Below are 15,978 nucleotides of genomic sequence, written 5' to 3'. Positions count from 1 at the left end.
CGCAGAGATCACATTGAAATATGAAGAGTTTAATATTTATTCATTTAACGACGCTGTCATTAGATCGGACTGTGTGGCGTCGAATGATAGGTAATTAATGGATGTGAAAGGGTGTAGAAAGTAAGATTCATGCCGTAATTTAACGAGTTATCCAGGAATTTTTTTAGAGAAACCGAGGAAAAATATCAGTCAAGGTTAACCGATCTACAGATATTTTCCTGGACATCCCGTAGCAGAAGTGTTAACCATTCGGTAGTAACGCTGGAAATTGTTTTAAATTATTGTTACGTCTTTTATTGGTTATTTAAAACATTGCTTTCAGCTGTTCAGATTATATAGCGTTAGTGACAACGACATTCTGAATTCAAACCGGGTGCTTCCGAAATGTAGTTTAGTTGGATGACCTCTGATGTAGTGTGGTAATTTAGGACAGGCGTGTGACGAATATTATAGAGTAAACAGAATGGAAGATTCTGTTGCATATTGGACTATATTCACTGTCGGAAAAAAATAGTATAACTTGTACGACGTTTCGGAAGCTGGGTCTAATCCGGTCTTAAGGTGATCGGTTGTTACTTTATATTGCTTTAGGCATCTGTCTGTAAGTCCCGGACACTTTGATAATAGGCCAGGTAACACGTGGTTATTAGGCTATTGTTTTTTCTTTCCCACAGCTGACAGCTTGTTGATATTAAAGTTTGCTTTGGTAAAATCTAAACTTGAATATACTATTGCATCATGGATCACTGCAACTCCCATTGACCCTAATAAACTTGAACACAAGCAGAGAAAGCTTACACACAGCTCTTCTCTTTAACAGCGTTTTTATTGTACTCATTATCATTATGGTAATGCATTGGTATACCTAAATCTTCAGACTTTGCATATCAAGTTGCTCCATTTTGATGATTTGTTTTTATCTTTCAAACAGTCAGGACATAACATGATATACGACCTGATATGATAAATAGATTTTAGATGAAAATTTTTCAGTACGATAAATATTTGACGAAATACGAGGAAAACTGTTTCTTAGTCTGGAATCATAATACCTTGGCATACTTCTAGCGCGTTAGCTTCGAAACAATGCATTTGTGTCTGAAATAAATGAACATCAAAGTCAATCACGTAAGCACGTGTTTGGAAAGTTTATGTTTGCCATTGGAGTACACATTTTCAGACTTATATCAAATCTAAAACTTCTTGTCGATGGTGAAGAGTCAATTGAATAAAACTTTTCTTGGATATTATCCATCGTCTAGTAAATATAAAACGACGTTTCGGAGATGGGACTCTATCTCCGTCTTCAGGTTCCTACACAGTTGGGCCCACTAGATAGAGCTAATCCCTATCTCCGGAGATTTTTTACGTTACGTTTTACGTTTTATATTTACTAGACGATGGATAATATCCAAGGAAATTTTTATTCAATTTTCAGACTTATTATGTTTCGGTTGGATACATTGTCAGTCGCGAATGACCAGTACAGTTGATGTGACTCAATCATCGGAAGATCAACACCGGTTGTAACATAACCGTTATTAAAACCATCAGTTCTTATAGCTTTTTTGTTCTAGTGCAGCCAGGATCTAATATCTGTGCGGTTGGCTTGTAAATTCTTCATTTCACTGGAGTGCTAGGTGGCAAAGCTGACTGCCTGTGGGCAAGGTACAGTGGTTGTTTTCACTCTGTGGTTGTAACAAACCCACGCAATACAGGATCAATAAATTATTTTATTTTTATCTTAAAGGATGGTTAATTATCACTTCCGTCTTGTATTGCGTGTGAATGCCCTGCTGTTAAAGATAGTTGCGAAACGTCTGAAAGACCAGACGTTTCGTAACCTACATCATTACCACTTAATTAAAACGTAAATTTTTAGAGGTCCGTGGGCCAAATAAGGTTGATTTTTGTGTGAATTCGTATTTGGTGAAACATTTTGAAATTCTTACAGTTTGTCACTCTGAGATAAACAGTTGGGCTAAGATTATTTAATTTTAAAAACGCGTCTGTTATTAATGTCTGAAATTAAAAATGTTATAGGCGTAACGAGCTTTATTGGGAACACGTGTTATAAATGAGGCCAGACACAAGAAACATGAATCTAATACAAGGAATAATAAAAGCTTTTATTGAAACGTTAAAGATAGCATACGCGAAGTAGACTCCAAGTTAACAAAGTGAATACAGAAAGTTTTTGTTTATAGGATAATAGAAGAAAAATTAATATGAATTCACAGTAGAAAACGTCGCCCTGTCTTCGTGTTTCAAGGCATAAATTGTTTTCGGTCACAGATTTTATCTTGTGGTTGTGTAAAGATGTTTGGAAGTAATTAATGTTTCCTCTTTTGCAGACCGAACGTTTGTCGATCAAAATATCGCCATTACTGCTGTCCGGGATGGACGATTAAAGCTTCTACGGGACTCTGCGTTGTACGTAAGTAAACAACTCTAATAGATTCTATATATAAGAGATTCCTAACACTCAACGATTCGAAATTACGGATCACAGACTTATTCCGTATTCCGTTACCATTTAACTTTATAGCAGTGTTTGTTAATTTTCTCTGACTTGGGAGACCTTAGTATCGATCAATGAACTTCGAAGAAGTCTTACAATCCTGTGTTATGTCCTTTGAAAGGATGATTAATATTGTAATTTAGAGAGGTTATTCACACTTATCTGATTGTTTACTATGCCAATGTTTGGCATACCTTGCCCTGCTTTTCGATTTGTTTATGCCCTGAGAGCATATAGTTTTGTTTTATAATCTATAATCTATGTTAATTAGTCGAACATCTGCTGGTAGTAGTTGCAGACATTAATAACTCAGTTTTTAACTTGTCGCCTTTAGTAATGTCGTAAATATGCTTACCGTATGAAACGTTAATTTTCTTCACAGTTTGTTGATTTTGCGTGGGAAATTATGTGGGATATCATTACAATTTTAGGTTAGTTTAGGTTAAGATTAGAGCTCAGCCATTCTTTAATAACCGCGGTTTCATTGATGTTAAGTGTGGTTAACGGTTATTCTAAGCAGTGATTGTGATAACTGTTGCTGATAGGTACGGCCCTACAAGAGTGGGAAATAAGGAGTTTGATACTTAGGATACTTTGTTATTCACGGCGTGGGATTATGAATTAATAACGTAATCATTTAGCTCTGTGTCCATTCATAAAATTCCTCATAGTTTATTTATCATTTAATTGTAATGAATCAAACTCCAAGGTCATTTTTTTTCAGAGTGCTTACGCTGTTAGATATTTGTATATAAAACACGCCCTTTCAACTTAAATAGTTATGAAAATAGCAGAGACTTTGTTTATAATTGTTTTAAAGGCTTAAAAATAGCAAGCAAAATAAGAATTGCTAAGATCTCCAGAAGCAGAAGGAAATATAACTACGAAATAATAATAATAATAATATAGTAATGCCTCACAATAAATCTATTTAATGCATGTAACACGTTTTAAAAAGAAAATGTATTTTATAAATATCTGCTGCACTATGTACCTCAGGGGCAAGGTTTAAATCTTGTAATTAGTGTTCAATAAATAATGAAAATTAGTTATTCATATCGCTACCGTGAGAATCTTATATCTCGGGTACAAAAATGTTAGGCATTGTCATGTCCATGAATGAATTTAGAAATCTTTTATGTTTTTTATGCATTTATAGTTATTTGTTACGCGCTATGTACGTTGCAGCTGTTCTGCATATTCTTAGTCTTTCTGTATTCGTATGTATTTATGGTTTTATGTCACCGATCGTATTCTTTATTCCACTTCACTGTTGAACTTCTCTGGTTGTCTTCCTCCATTATGTTATGAAACTAACAAACTCATTATTATTACTTCCGGGTTCCATTTTGGCATATTTTATTTAAGAATCTAAAGATGACTATCTTCTGGGTTGTTGCACCGTGTAGTCTGGTAGAAGTTTACCAACGTTTAAGAGGTGCTTGCTGCCTCCATCATCAGAGCGATCGCGACGTTGGTAAACTTTCACCAGACTACACGGTGCAACAACCCAGAAGACAGCCATCTTCAGACTCACCGCCGTGAAAACTTCAAATTCTTTAAGAATCATTATACATCTACCTGCCAAAATAAAATATTACAATGTCATGTATAAAATTATTTAAGAAATGTAATCCTCTAAGTCTGACTAGTACCTGTGATGGCTTTTATTCACAGAACTGTTTAGTGGTGGTTTAGATGACAGTGCACTTCTTGAAAAATTACATTTTAATGTCAGAAAAGGTAACCTACGTGCGCGACATCTCATTTTTTATCACACCCAAAAAAACGTAATATTTAAGATTTCGTCATTGCTTAGAATGTGTAATGCAGCCGCAGTGAAATATCCAGAACTTTTTTTTCAGTCTGTAATTCATTCAGTATTTAAAGTTACTCAAGTGTTATTTTTTGTCCTAAACTTGTGTAAGTGTTCGATAATTGATTTTTAAGATATTATTAGTCTGATTTTCCTTTCTAATGTGTGGACAGCTTTCATAGTTTGTCTAGTAGTGCTGAAATAGAATGCTCATATTATTTTATATGTACTATATTGAGAAGTGTCCAGTCCCTCTTTTTAAAATGGCCTCTTCTGGGTTGTTGCGCCGTGTAGTCTGATAGAAGTTTACCGATATTTCAGATATCCTTGCTGCCTCCATCATCAGGGCGATGATCGCCTTGATGATGGAGGCCGTAAATACTGCAGCAAAGACCTCTGAAACGTCGGTAAACTTCTATCAGACTACACGGCGCAACAACCCAGAAGACATCCATCTTCAGACTCACCTCCGTGAAAACCTCAGATTCTACAATCCTTCTTCTTCCTCCTCGCCGTCGTCATCTTCTTCTTCTTCTTCTTCCCCCAATAGAGCATGCAAGTATATTTTGTATTTTATAGTGTAAGCATCCTGTAGTTTAAGAACTTCTCCCTTTTTGATGCAAATACGTTAATTAAATATCACATGCATGTCTCCTAAGGCGTATGCGATTTTGAGTTTCTGACGGCGGTGAAAATGTCTATATTAATCGTCCACGTTGTGACGTCATGTGCACGTATAGGTTATACAAACGTTTCGAAGGAACATGCTACCTCCACTTTCAGCCCTGAAGATGGAGGCATGATGTTTCTTAGAAACGTTGGCATTTACATACAAGTCAACAATCCCTTACAACGCAGGAAACCAACAAGGACGTCTCTTTTGTCAGTTTGAACGAAATGTGTGACCATAAATTAAGCGACGGAGTGGACTTGCCTGGCGCTGCTTTTGTGTGTATCCCTAATGGAATTTGTTGATTGCATTCACAGCGATCTGCTCTCGGCCGTGCGCCTCTGGTCGATGCATCAAGCCCAACATCTGTCTGTGTGACGGAGGCACCGTCTCTTCGTCATGTCCTTCACCGTCGTCGCAGCAGCAAAGACCAGGTAAGGTCTTCTTCGTTCAGAGACCTTATTCCTTATTTTCCGTCCTTTCTATTTGTTTCTTCAATTTCTTCATTGTCTCTTTCTGCCTTTTTAATGCCATACCGATATTTCACACCTATACACCTATATTATAGGCTGTATTAAGATGTATTTTATATAATTAATTCCTGGAAAATGTCGAAGACATATGACATGAGATTTCAGGTTTTCACTGCAGCAAATGTGGAGATCAATGTTTTCTGAGATATTGTGCCTTGTGGTATTGTACCTGATTTTTAGAGGTTCTTGCTGTCTCCATCTGGTAAATATTGCCTCTGAAACGTCGGTAAACGTCTTCCAAACTACCGGAAGACCATCTTCATAGTCGTCACCGTGAGAAACTGAAATTGCATCTGGGATGATACCAGTTTCCGAAGTAAACATGTCTAATAGCGAACATTTTTGGACTTATTCTTCTTTTCGTTTCATCATGAAACTGGTTTATATTTCTTAGTGTTGATTCCCAGCTTGCTATAATTCAAAACATTCTCAGATGACTTATTACTCATTTACTTCTCCTCCAATTGTTTTTCTGTTATGCGAGATAACTTTTTGGGGGTATTCTGAATGAAATTATGTATAATACCAAATTCAAAATGACCAGTTGGCTTTCTTAGGATATGTAAGAACTTTATTTACAGATCCATTGTAGCCCTATTATTATCTGATGTTTGTAGACATGATCAATCGCCATAATCTTAACAATTTCTCACTACTGTAGACACATTTTCGTATTTCTGACTTATGATCATAGAAATGATGTTATTTTAGCCTATCGTGTATCAAATGTCATAATAGAATGTTAAATTTAGTAAACAAGGCGCATGTTTCCGAAAGCTTCTCATTCTACAGAAATTTCGTTCTGTCTTTGTGGAAAAGCGGCCGCTAACTGTCCATTCTCCAGATGACACATAAGTGAATATGGAGCATCGGTGGAATGATGCTGACGAGGGAGATCCGTAGAACTTGGAGAAAAATCTGACCCAGTGTCACTTTGTCTACCATAAATTACATGTGGACTGCCCTGTGAGCAAACCCGGGCCTCCACATTGAGGAGCCGGCGAAAAACCGCTGTGCTGTGTCATGGCCGAGGAAGATCTTAGTCTAATATACAGATTACAAATGATTATAAATATAAATGTGTAAAGAATTGGTCGGTTTAATGAAAACGGCGAAATGAGTTACTGCCTCGTTCAGCAGACGTCGTAGTCCCGTGGATGTAAGCGTCTTCTGCAGTAATCATCGCGAAATCATGATGTCAGCTGTGCTGAGAACGAAGTTCTGAACTTTTTCAATAAGATTTCTGTTCGGTCAAACCCTTGAGTCTGGATTAAATACTTGTAGAAAGAGCCAGTGACTTGGGAGAATTGACCCCACCCATCACTTCCTCAGCTGCTTCACGCCCACAGGATCGTTCAAGTGCCATTGCTTCTTCCGCCGCCAGAAGGTTTAATTGGAAAATTACTGTATGCATAGTCACTAGTGGAAGTAGATCGGCAAGCTGCCGTTTGTAAAACTTGCTTTTCCTTCTGGGAGTGCACTGCGTCTATATTTTTGTTTTCTGTTTGTATAAACGCAGAAAATGTGTGTTGTCGTTTGATTCAATATCTGCTCAATGGCAGGAGACTGGATAACTCGGAACAAACGCATTGGTTGTGCCATCTACAAGAAATAAATGTTACAAAGTAAATGCGATTTCGAACTAAATCCCAGATAAGGTCAGAAAATTACGTGGCTTTAGAATCTCCTTTTTCTCCTGCCGCTGAAAGACGAGAGGCTGTAGGAAGGAAAAAGTAGAATTTATTCTACCTGTAATTTCCAGATTATTTCCTCAGTCAATGGTTGGCTGTATACTTGAGAATAAGATCCACATAACTCTAGCCGACTAACTGCGAGCACAGTGAAAGAGCTTGTGAATGCGATATCCATGTGACAATTCAAATAGTGGTCATTTACGTATATTTACATTATCTACACTGCTGAACAGTAAAGAACTCTCATAGGTCCGTGCTATCAACGTAGACAAAAATACAATTTTTGGTCACACTGTATTTGCATTATAAGGTGAAGTTCGATATATATATATATATATATATATATATATATATATATATGGAAGTTTTCATTATTTAACATGATAAAAATTCAGTTACACTTTGAAACTTCTCATGCTTCTACTCAGACTTCCACATTCTCGTATTTGCATCAACGAGGCTTCGCCACTCACCGTAGGCAACCCAACCAGCATCACTGTCGTACTGTTTGCCTGACGTCGTGCTGTATTCTGCGGTTATCACTCTAGCATTAGTAGCAGTACATAGCGAATTTCAGCCACTGAAGTTCTGGAGATTTTGAAGCTTCGGCATGCTTGTTAGTTTGTAGGGTCATTCTGTGTTATTTCGTGGGAAAACAGAATAACACTGTCCCGCAATTCAGTAAAATAATTCACACACATTTTATCAATGTAGGATTTGATCTTTTATCGGGTGGGGGGGGGGGGTATATGTATACCAACGTTTCGGAAGAACATGTTCCCTACGTGTTATTCCTATAACGTACTTAATTTTCTTTACTCTTCATTTATTCCATATCTATTGGAATCGCTGTATCGGGTACACACAGACTGTTGACTTTATAACTTCGTTGCTGTATCGGTCTGTATTTTTAAGTCATGTTCTTTCCTTCGATGTAGGAGACCATATTACACAATTATACAAACACGGGACACAGTAATTGTTTTATATGTTGATCATACTGTTCTGAAAAATAGGATAGATGGCATCGGGTGTTGACTGAAAAAACAGTGCTGGATTTCTGAATGCATTACTCTGTCAGATATTTCGTTATCGTTACAAGAATGTTTAACAATATGGCGGCAGTAAGAAGAGCTAATTTAACTTTTTGTTTGACAGCAATAACTAATAAACCGTGGAGGCTAGGAATATGGAATTTTGTATTAATATAGACTATAAACATTTTTTTAAATTACGTGTAACATTTTAATTCAAAGTCAACAAATACAAACTTAACGACGGGCAAACTTTGAGGTTAGATCGAATAAATTTAAAATAGGCACAATCTTTGTTACGTAATATGTTGTTCTAAAAGATAAAATATTACTTTTGCTACTACAATCACTACTGCTATTCTAATTACTACTACTACTACTACTACTTCTGTTTCTACTCCTGCTGCTGTTTTATGTGTGGACTGACATTTCAGAGAAACTTACTGTCTCCAAGTGAGATTTGAAGTCCACACGGCAGCAGATATGAAGTTGACTTCTGGGTTGTTGCTGTTAGTTTTGGAAGTTTACCAACGTTTCAGAGGTTCTTGCTGCTTCCGTCATCAGGGCAATGATGGAGAAACATGATAATAGAGCCAGAAAGTACCTCAAAATTCATGCAGACTACATGATACAAAAAGTCAGAAGACTACATTGTATTGTATTGTTGGATTATAAATTCACATTGCTTAAATATAACGTTAAGAGTACATGACTGGTGGGCCTAGAAGTTTGTGCAATAAAATCAGTGAGAAGGCTGTGCAAGAAATTGCAGAAACAAGCATAGAGTGTCTGAATGGAAAATGGTCCATGTTGACAATGAAGCTTTGATAAATTCAGTTAGTGAAGGAAACCACAAAATTTCATAATGAAGGACTTAAAAACAAATATGGAATTTCTGTTGTGGTTTAACTCTAGAATTAACTATGAAACCACAATTTTTCAAATTATATCATAGACAACATATTAATTTACTGGTCTCATAGTAGGAAATTTTTGAAGAAATGTAAAGGAAAGAAGACAACAGAATCACATTTGTTGTGTTGTCTAAACTAAGTAATTAATTAAAATGCAATTATTAACATTTTATTATTTAATGTTTACTTAATTCAATAAATTATGGTACTAGATACCTTCCATTAAACATATCTGAGTTATCTGTGGTATGGACATAGAAAAGGGGCTGCATTTCTATAACTCAACAGCTTTTTTTTTCAGATCAGATTTGTAGAAAATGTCATAAGTATGCTATACATCTTTATGTGTGGTGCACCATTTTTGAGAAATTTTACTTCAAGGTAAAGAATGTCTTTGTAGATACATATTTCTCCTCATGTAGGTACAAGACATTCACTTACTTTTATTGTAAAACTGGTTCATGTACAGCATTGTCATGCGTCTTTCAGATGGGAGAGATGGTGGTACATGCCCAACAGCTTGTTTAAATGGAGGATCTTGTAGTGGTTCTAAATGTGTGTGTAGACCTGGCTATCAAGGTGAATTCTGTGGAGAACGTAAGTTTATTATTTATTTACGTTTATTTTAATTTAAATTTCTTCTTCTTCTTTCTCATCTCCCTTTTTGCCTTTATAGCGTCGGGGTTGGTTGCTCCATTCTGTCCATGGAAGCTGTCTGGCCGAACAGTCTTTGTTTCTCTGAATCATATTTAAAACCAAGTGTGGGTGATTGTCCCAACGACTGGTTGCCAGGTTTGGAGGGGCTGCCTCCTAAGCCACCTGGCTGGCCGTCCTCTGTGTCGAGGCTGAGGTTGGTCATTTCCTACCACCTCTGTGATTCTGGTTTTCCCGCCAGTACTCGGGTGGCTGATTGCAGTGGCATCCCACTGGGCGATGGGGTTGCTACATCCCTACACCGTTAATTTAAATTTTACTTTATGTAAATATTAAAATACCTGAAGCTGACTGTCTTCTTTAATGTTGTACTGTGTAGTCTGGAAGACTACTTACTCTGTCATCAAGGTGATGGCTCATCGCCCTGATGACGGAGGCAGTATGACCTCTGAAACGTTGGTTAACATCGACCAGACTACACAGCGCAACAACCCAGAAGACAGAAATCTTCATACTCACCACTGTGAGAACCTCAAGTCTTACATGAATCAATATATCTGCATTCAGAAATCATTATTAAGTGTTGTAGATTCATAAGTGATGTTGGTTTGTATCACTGGAACACTCACTTATTATGATACGCCCTAATTAATACTCCTTATTATTAGCGGTGTGTCAAGAACCTTGCCTGAATGGTGGTCGGTGTATTGGGCCGGACAGATGTGCTTGTATCTATGGATTTACGGGAAGAAGATGTGAAGCAGGTAATTATTTATGCTTTTTTTTTCAGAGATTCCATCACATGCAATATATTTATTACCAATGAAATATTATTAGGGCGACAAGTTTCTTTCTTACTGGATCATCTTCAGGCCCTGAAGATAAATTTCTTATTCTGAATCAGAATTACATGTGGTTTTGATATTATCTTAAATTCTATATCACAGAATAAAATGAAGAAATTAAAAAAATTAAGAAACTGAAGGTCAAGTAGTTGCTAAAATTATTGGTTTAAATGTATCAGTCAAATAGATTAAAACAATTGTAAAAATTGTATGCATTTCTTACAACTGCATTAGCCAGTGTGTATAATTTTTACAATTGTTTTAATCTATTTGACTGATACATTTAAACCATAATTTTAGTGGCTGCATGACCTTAATTTTTGAAATTTTATTTTGTGATTTTATTATGTTTCCTACATGAAACAAAATTAATTTATACTAAAATCAAAATTAGACACAGCACATAGACTAAATACATGAAGAGAGATTAGCAAAATGATTCTCAGTTACTATTTATGATGAAGAAGAAATATGACCTAATCTTTTAAATGTTGAACTCAAGACTATGCTTTTAAGAAGGAAAATATATACATATAAGATAAATAGTTATTCAAAACCTTACAGATGAGGGATTGAAGCTTCTTATAAACAAGCAGTTTACTTTGGCCATAATGACTCAAAATTGTGTTTTTGATCATCTCTAACTCAGTACTGCAACATGTTGAACAATGTCTGACATCAATGATTCTCCCATGTTATTTCTGTGAGTCTGATACTCATTGTATACCAACAGGAAGGAACCAGAAAGTGTCATGGTCTTCTGGGTTGTGACACTGTTTTTATAGGTGATCAGCAGTGTTTCTACAAAATGTTGGTTATCACTTACAAGACATGGCATCACAAGCCAGAAAACCATGATCAATATCTTCATTGCCAAGAGAACTTTAAATCTTACGTCAAAATTAGTTTGAATTGGTTGGCAGCCAGTCTAATAGAGTGGTATGGACATGAAATGTGATAACTTGACACTGCTCCGTGCAAACTGTTCACTTTCTCATTGCTGCATGTCACATGCATTCTTATTAACAGACTACCGGACAGGGCCCTGCTTTACCAGAGTGAAGAATGAGATGTGTCAGGGTCAACTACAAGGAGTGGTTTGTACAAAACAGCTGTGTTGTGCCACAGTGGGTCAAGCATGGGGTCATCCTTGTGAAAAGTGTCCCACACACCTTGACTGTGATGAAGGCTACCTTAAGAATATCCACAGTGGGCAGTGTGTTGGTGAGTTGGCAGTTTCATTAATGCCTGTCAAAAATCGGAATGTGAATGTAGGTGTTAACATATCCATGAATGAGTTAAAATGAAAATTCAAATAGAAGGAAAGTATAAGGACTTGTAAGCAAATAGTATGAGGTATGACGTTAATTGGCTTTATACACAAACACAAAATGACTCAATGGATTGTATCAATGGACAGGTGTAGCAGATCAAAATATTTGTCTTTATCATTTATCCATATATGATTAGAAATCTTGTTCTGTTAGTGTTGGGTACTAATAAAATGGCATAATTGGTGCCATTGGTTTAAATCACATTCATTTAATTGTAACTGTTTTTAGTAACATTTTTTATAAACATGCCATTTCAGCCAAAACAATTTAAAGAATGATGGGATTGAAGATGGCTGTCTTTGTTGGTTTTGGAGAACTTTATCTTGATTGTCATGAAATTAGTGTAAGGGACCCAGGATTTCAAGGGAACATAATGACATGGCATATTTATTAAACTTTCTCCCTTTGTAGCAGAACACAAATTAAGGATGTTCTAGTTTAATGCACCAACTGTAATGTTAACGCTTTGATTAAAAAATTAATTTATTGCAATTTGTTGTTAATTTTTGTTTCATAATGGCAACTTACAGTAGATAATTAAAAATCTGTAAAATTGTAATTGATATTAGACTGAAGATATTTACATACATAATGCTCTTTCGTATGCGTGTATTAAGAAAATAGTGCACTCATTCTTCTTTGTGCTGCTCGCTACAGCAGACGTTTAATGTGAGTAGTTAGTATGGTTAATGAATATGTACTAGATATCAAAGTTGTTGCTGTAAATCAAATATTACTGTCCGTGTAGCGTTCTTTTTATGTTGCCAGATGAGATGTTTGTTGGTTTCTGATTGTGTGTGGCATGGAAGTGGGTCTCTGGGATGGTTATCTGCCAGTGGAATATACTGTATGTTGATGTGTGTCAGCTAACACTACAAACGTATTAATTTATGTCTTGATATGAGTGGTAACATGCATACTAATGAAATGCTGTAATACTGGATATGAGTCATGACTCTCTATCTGCATGCATTAAAGTTCATATATGGTTCCATATTTGAGTTTCCAAGGTTAAGTGGTTATCAGCTAATTGGTAACATTCATTTTTATGAACAAAGCTGCTCGCATTTGTTAATTTCTTCTCTGTTTTTCAAGTGAGTGTTTGTGGAATGGTATATGTGCAAGGTTCAGAAGTGGTGCTGAAGACAGTAGATGCAACTGGTTATGACAGTGTAATTTTTATTACATAAATCAGTCTGCTGTAATATTTAATTTCAGAACCCAGATCACTAAGCCGAACAAATGCTATCTCTGAATAACTGTCTGAGACCTGATCCTCATATAATAATTTAAATAATAAAGGAGAGAACATTTTATGAGTGTTAACACAGAGAATGTCTATATATATACACAAACCCCCCCCCCCCCCCAAAAAAAAAATTACTGAATGTATAGAATGTAGAGTCTGAAATCATAGGGTGAATACAGTACTAGTTCAGTAGTTGAGATTTAATTTAACAAGAAGCCAAATTACAAAGAATTTACCTTGTGTAAACAAATATGATTTTTGTGATTCCCAACCGATATGATCTACTTACTCAGATGACAGTTTTATTGTATACAAAAATTAGGAATGTATGTCAATCTTCATTGTTACATTGTTGCATGATGTCTTATGTATATATTGTACCAAATTATTGAAGGAAATAGTATCTGTAAGTAGCACTGAAGAAAGTACGGTGATGTCACTAGGCCACAGTGATAACATTCTGGAATTTTAGTGTGCAAATCTACCAGATTATGAATACTGCAGGGACACACCAGAGGGTTTCTGCTCTTTGAATTCATTATAGTATTTTAAGATTTTGTATTCAGGGTCATGACAATACTGTTTCTTAGGCTTTCATTCATTGTTCTGGATTCACTTAATTTCTGAAAATAGTTTATTTGTCCAAGTGTGAGGTCAGTGTTACATGATGCATGGAATAAACGGATTAAAGCTGACAGATTGCGTGTGTCTATGTCTGCAGATGTCGATGAATGTGAAGCGATCCCAGGCCTGTGCCAAGGTGGCAAATGTGTCAACACAGTGGGTTCTTTCAACTGTGAGTGTCCTGAGGGACAGACACGCAACATAGAAACCAATGAATGTGAGGATCGTGATGAGTGCAAGGAGGCAGGCTTCTGTCAAGATGGACGTTGTGTTAACACTGACGGTTCATACTACTGCGTTTGCAACCAAGGCTTCATTCCTAGCCAAGACAGGAAAGGCTGCATAGGTATTTAGCAAACATGTTTGGTTGATTTATACTGTAATATATTGTAAGTATTCTTTTATTTCCACAAATATGTAGTTGTTATTACTTTTGTTAACATTTTTTCTATTATGCCTCGTATGATGGAAACAACTTACTGTAAACAATCCATCTGTCCGTGTACAGTTCACATAAGCTATCTGTTTACAGAATTATTCATATTGTGAAAATGTTTGTTATATTTCCATGCATCCGTTTTAAGACATATAGAGCATATACATGACGATGGGGCACAGCTATGTATTTCAGTTTCTGTGTGTACCTCTTCACCTCCCTCAAAGAGTATATAATTTTAACTACATTTATTCATTAATGTGTACTTTGTGTACTTGTTTGGTTTGTGTTTTCTTTAACAATGATGTCAGTAGCTGAGACTATATAGCATCAAGTGGTTGGATGATTAATGAATAAAGAATTTAAAGGATATGGGAGAAGCAGTCGTAGCTTAATTTAAAGTACTGTTCTGGAATTTGCCTGGAGGAACTGAGGAAAACCATGAGAAACCTCAGTTAGGATATCTGGATCTCCGGAATATGTTAACTAGAGAGTTAAGTAACCACTTTGCCATGATGTTCATTATGCTATTTGTGTTTTGAGATACAAATTGTAGATAAAACAGTGCTTTTGCATTGTTCTGAACCTGAGAATATAACTGACATTGTGCATTTACTATTTGATGTAATTGAAGAAAGATCCCAGGTTACAAGCCGCCTGACTCGGCTTGTAACCTGGGAATCTTGCATCAACTTCAGTTGCCGCGAATGCTTCACTTTATACATTTGATGTAATATTTATGAACTTCAAAATTACTGTCTTCTGGGATGTTGCACTGTGTAGGCTGGTAGAAGTTTATCGACAGTTTAGAACTGTTTGCCACTTTCATCATCAGGGTGGTAAACCAGACCACATGGCACAATATCCCTGATGATAGTCATCTTCATACATGCTGCTGTGAGAACCTGAAATCTCACCATGTACATACTTCCTGTATCTAGATGCACGCCAGGGAAACTGCTATACATCTGTGACACAAACTGGACAATGCAGGAACAGACTGCCAATAAAGCTCTCTAAAAAGGACTGCTGCTGTGGAATGAACATGGGCAAAGGGTGGAGTGATAACTGTGACATCTGCCCCACACCCAATACTGGTAAGTAGTTTAAAACCTCCTTAAAGGTTGGACATTAAATTCACTACAGTTAAAGAAACGTATGTGGTTCAGCTGGTTGTGCTTTGCAGCAGCATACCACTGCTAACTACAAGAGTTCAGCTGGCAAGCACATAGTAGTGTGGGTTTAAGTCCCCTATTTCTGTACAATAAAGGTTAAATGTGGTTGCATTGAGGAAACGTCTAGACTCTTGAAAGTCCATGAGGCCTTGGCACTGCACCATGCTTTGAGAACAGAGTTCATACTGATTGACCACGCATGAGTAAAATTGTATACAAAGGCACCGTTTTGAGCTGGTGGCATTATAACAGAAGCTGTAGAGAGTCAGAGCTTTTTATGAAATTAAATTTTTAGGCACATTAATTTATGAATGTGAAAAAATAAATTGAGTGGTATAATGGACTATCTTTCTGATGAAAGACTCTCAGGTTACAAGCCGCGTAAAATGGCTGAATGGCGAATAAACTATATCTTCTGCCGACGTTTCGAGAACAATCTCTGCTCTCATCCTCAGGGCTGCTGCATAACAAATCTGGTC

The 15,978-nt window shown here is 36.4% G+C and overlaps 1 protein-coding gene across 6 annotated transcripts in view; it reads left to right on the top strand.

Moving 5' to 3' along the window:
• Positions 1–15,978, top strand: part of LOC110832934 (fibrillin-3-like) — a 113,665-nt gene that overhangs the window by 59,507 nt on the left and 38,180 nt on the right. For all 6 annotated transcript variants that reach the window (XM_087345045.1, XM_087345046.1, XM_087345048.1 and 3 more), the window contains exons 4-10: positions 2,355–2,437; positions 5,325–5,441; positions 9,672–9,779; positions 10,505–10,600; positions 11,711–11,905; positions 13,986–14,234; positions 15,266–15,421. In XM_087345045.1, coding sequence (XP_087201171.1) covers positions 2,355–2,437; positions 5,325–5,441; positions 9,672–9,779; positions 10,505–10,600; positions 11,711–11,905; positions 13,986–14,234; positions 15,266–15,421 — 1,004 coding nt within the window. The remainder of the gene's footprint in view (positions 1–2,354; positions 2,438–5,324; positions 5,442–9,671; positions 9,780–10,504; positions 10,601–11,710; positions 11,906–13,985; positions 14,235–15,265; positions 15,422–15,978) is intronic.

This window comes from Zootermopsis nevadensis, unplaced genomic scaffold (assembly GCF_977971745.1).
Source record: "Zootermopsis nevadensis isolate Lab colony 2312 unplaced genomic scaffold, Znev_1.0 Znev_ptg000008l, whole genome shotgun sequence".
NCBI lineage: Eukaryota > Metazoa > Arthropoda > Insecta > Blattodea > Termopsidae > Zootermopsis > Zootermopsis nevadensis.
This window is presented reverse-complemented; position numbering and strand designations above follow the sequence as displayed.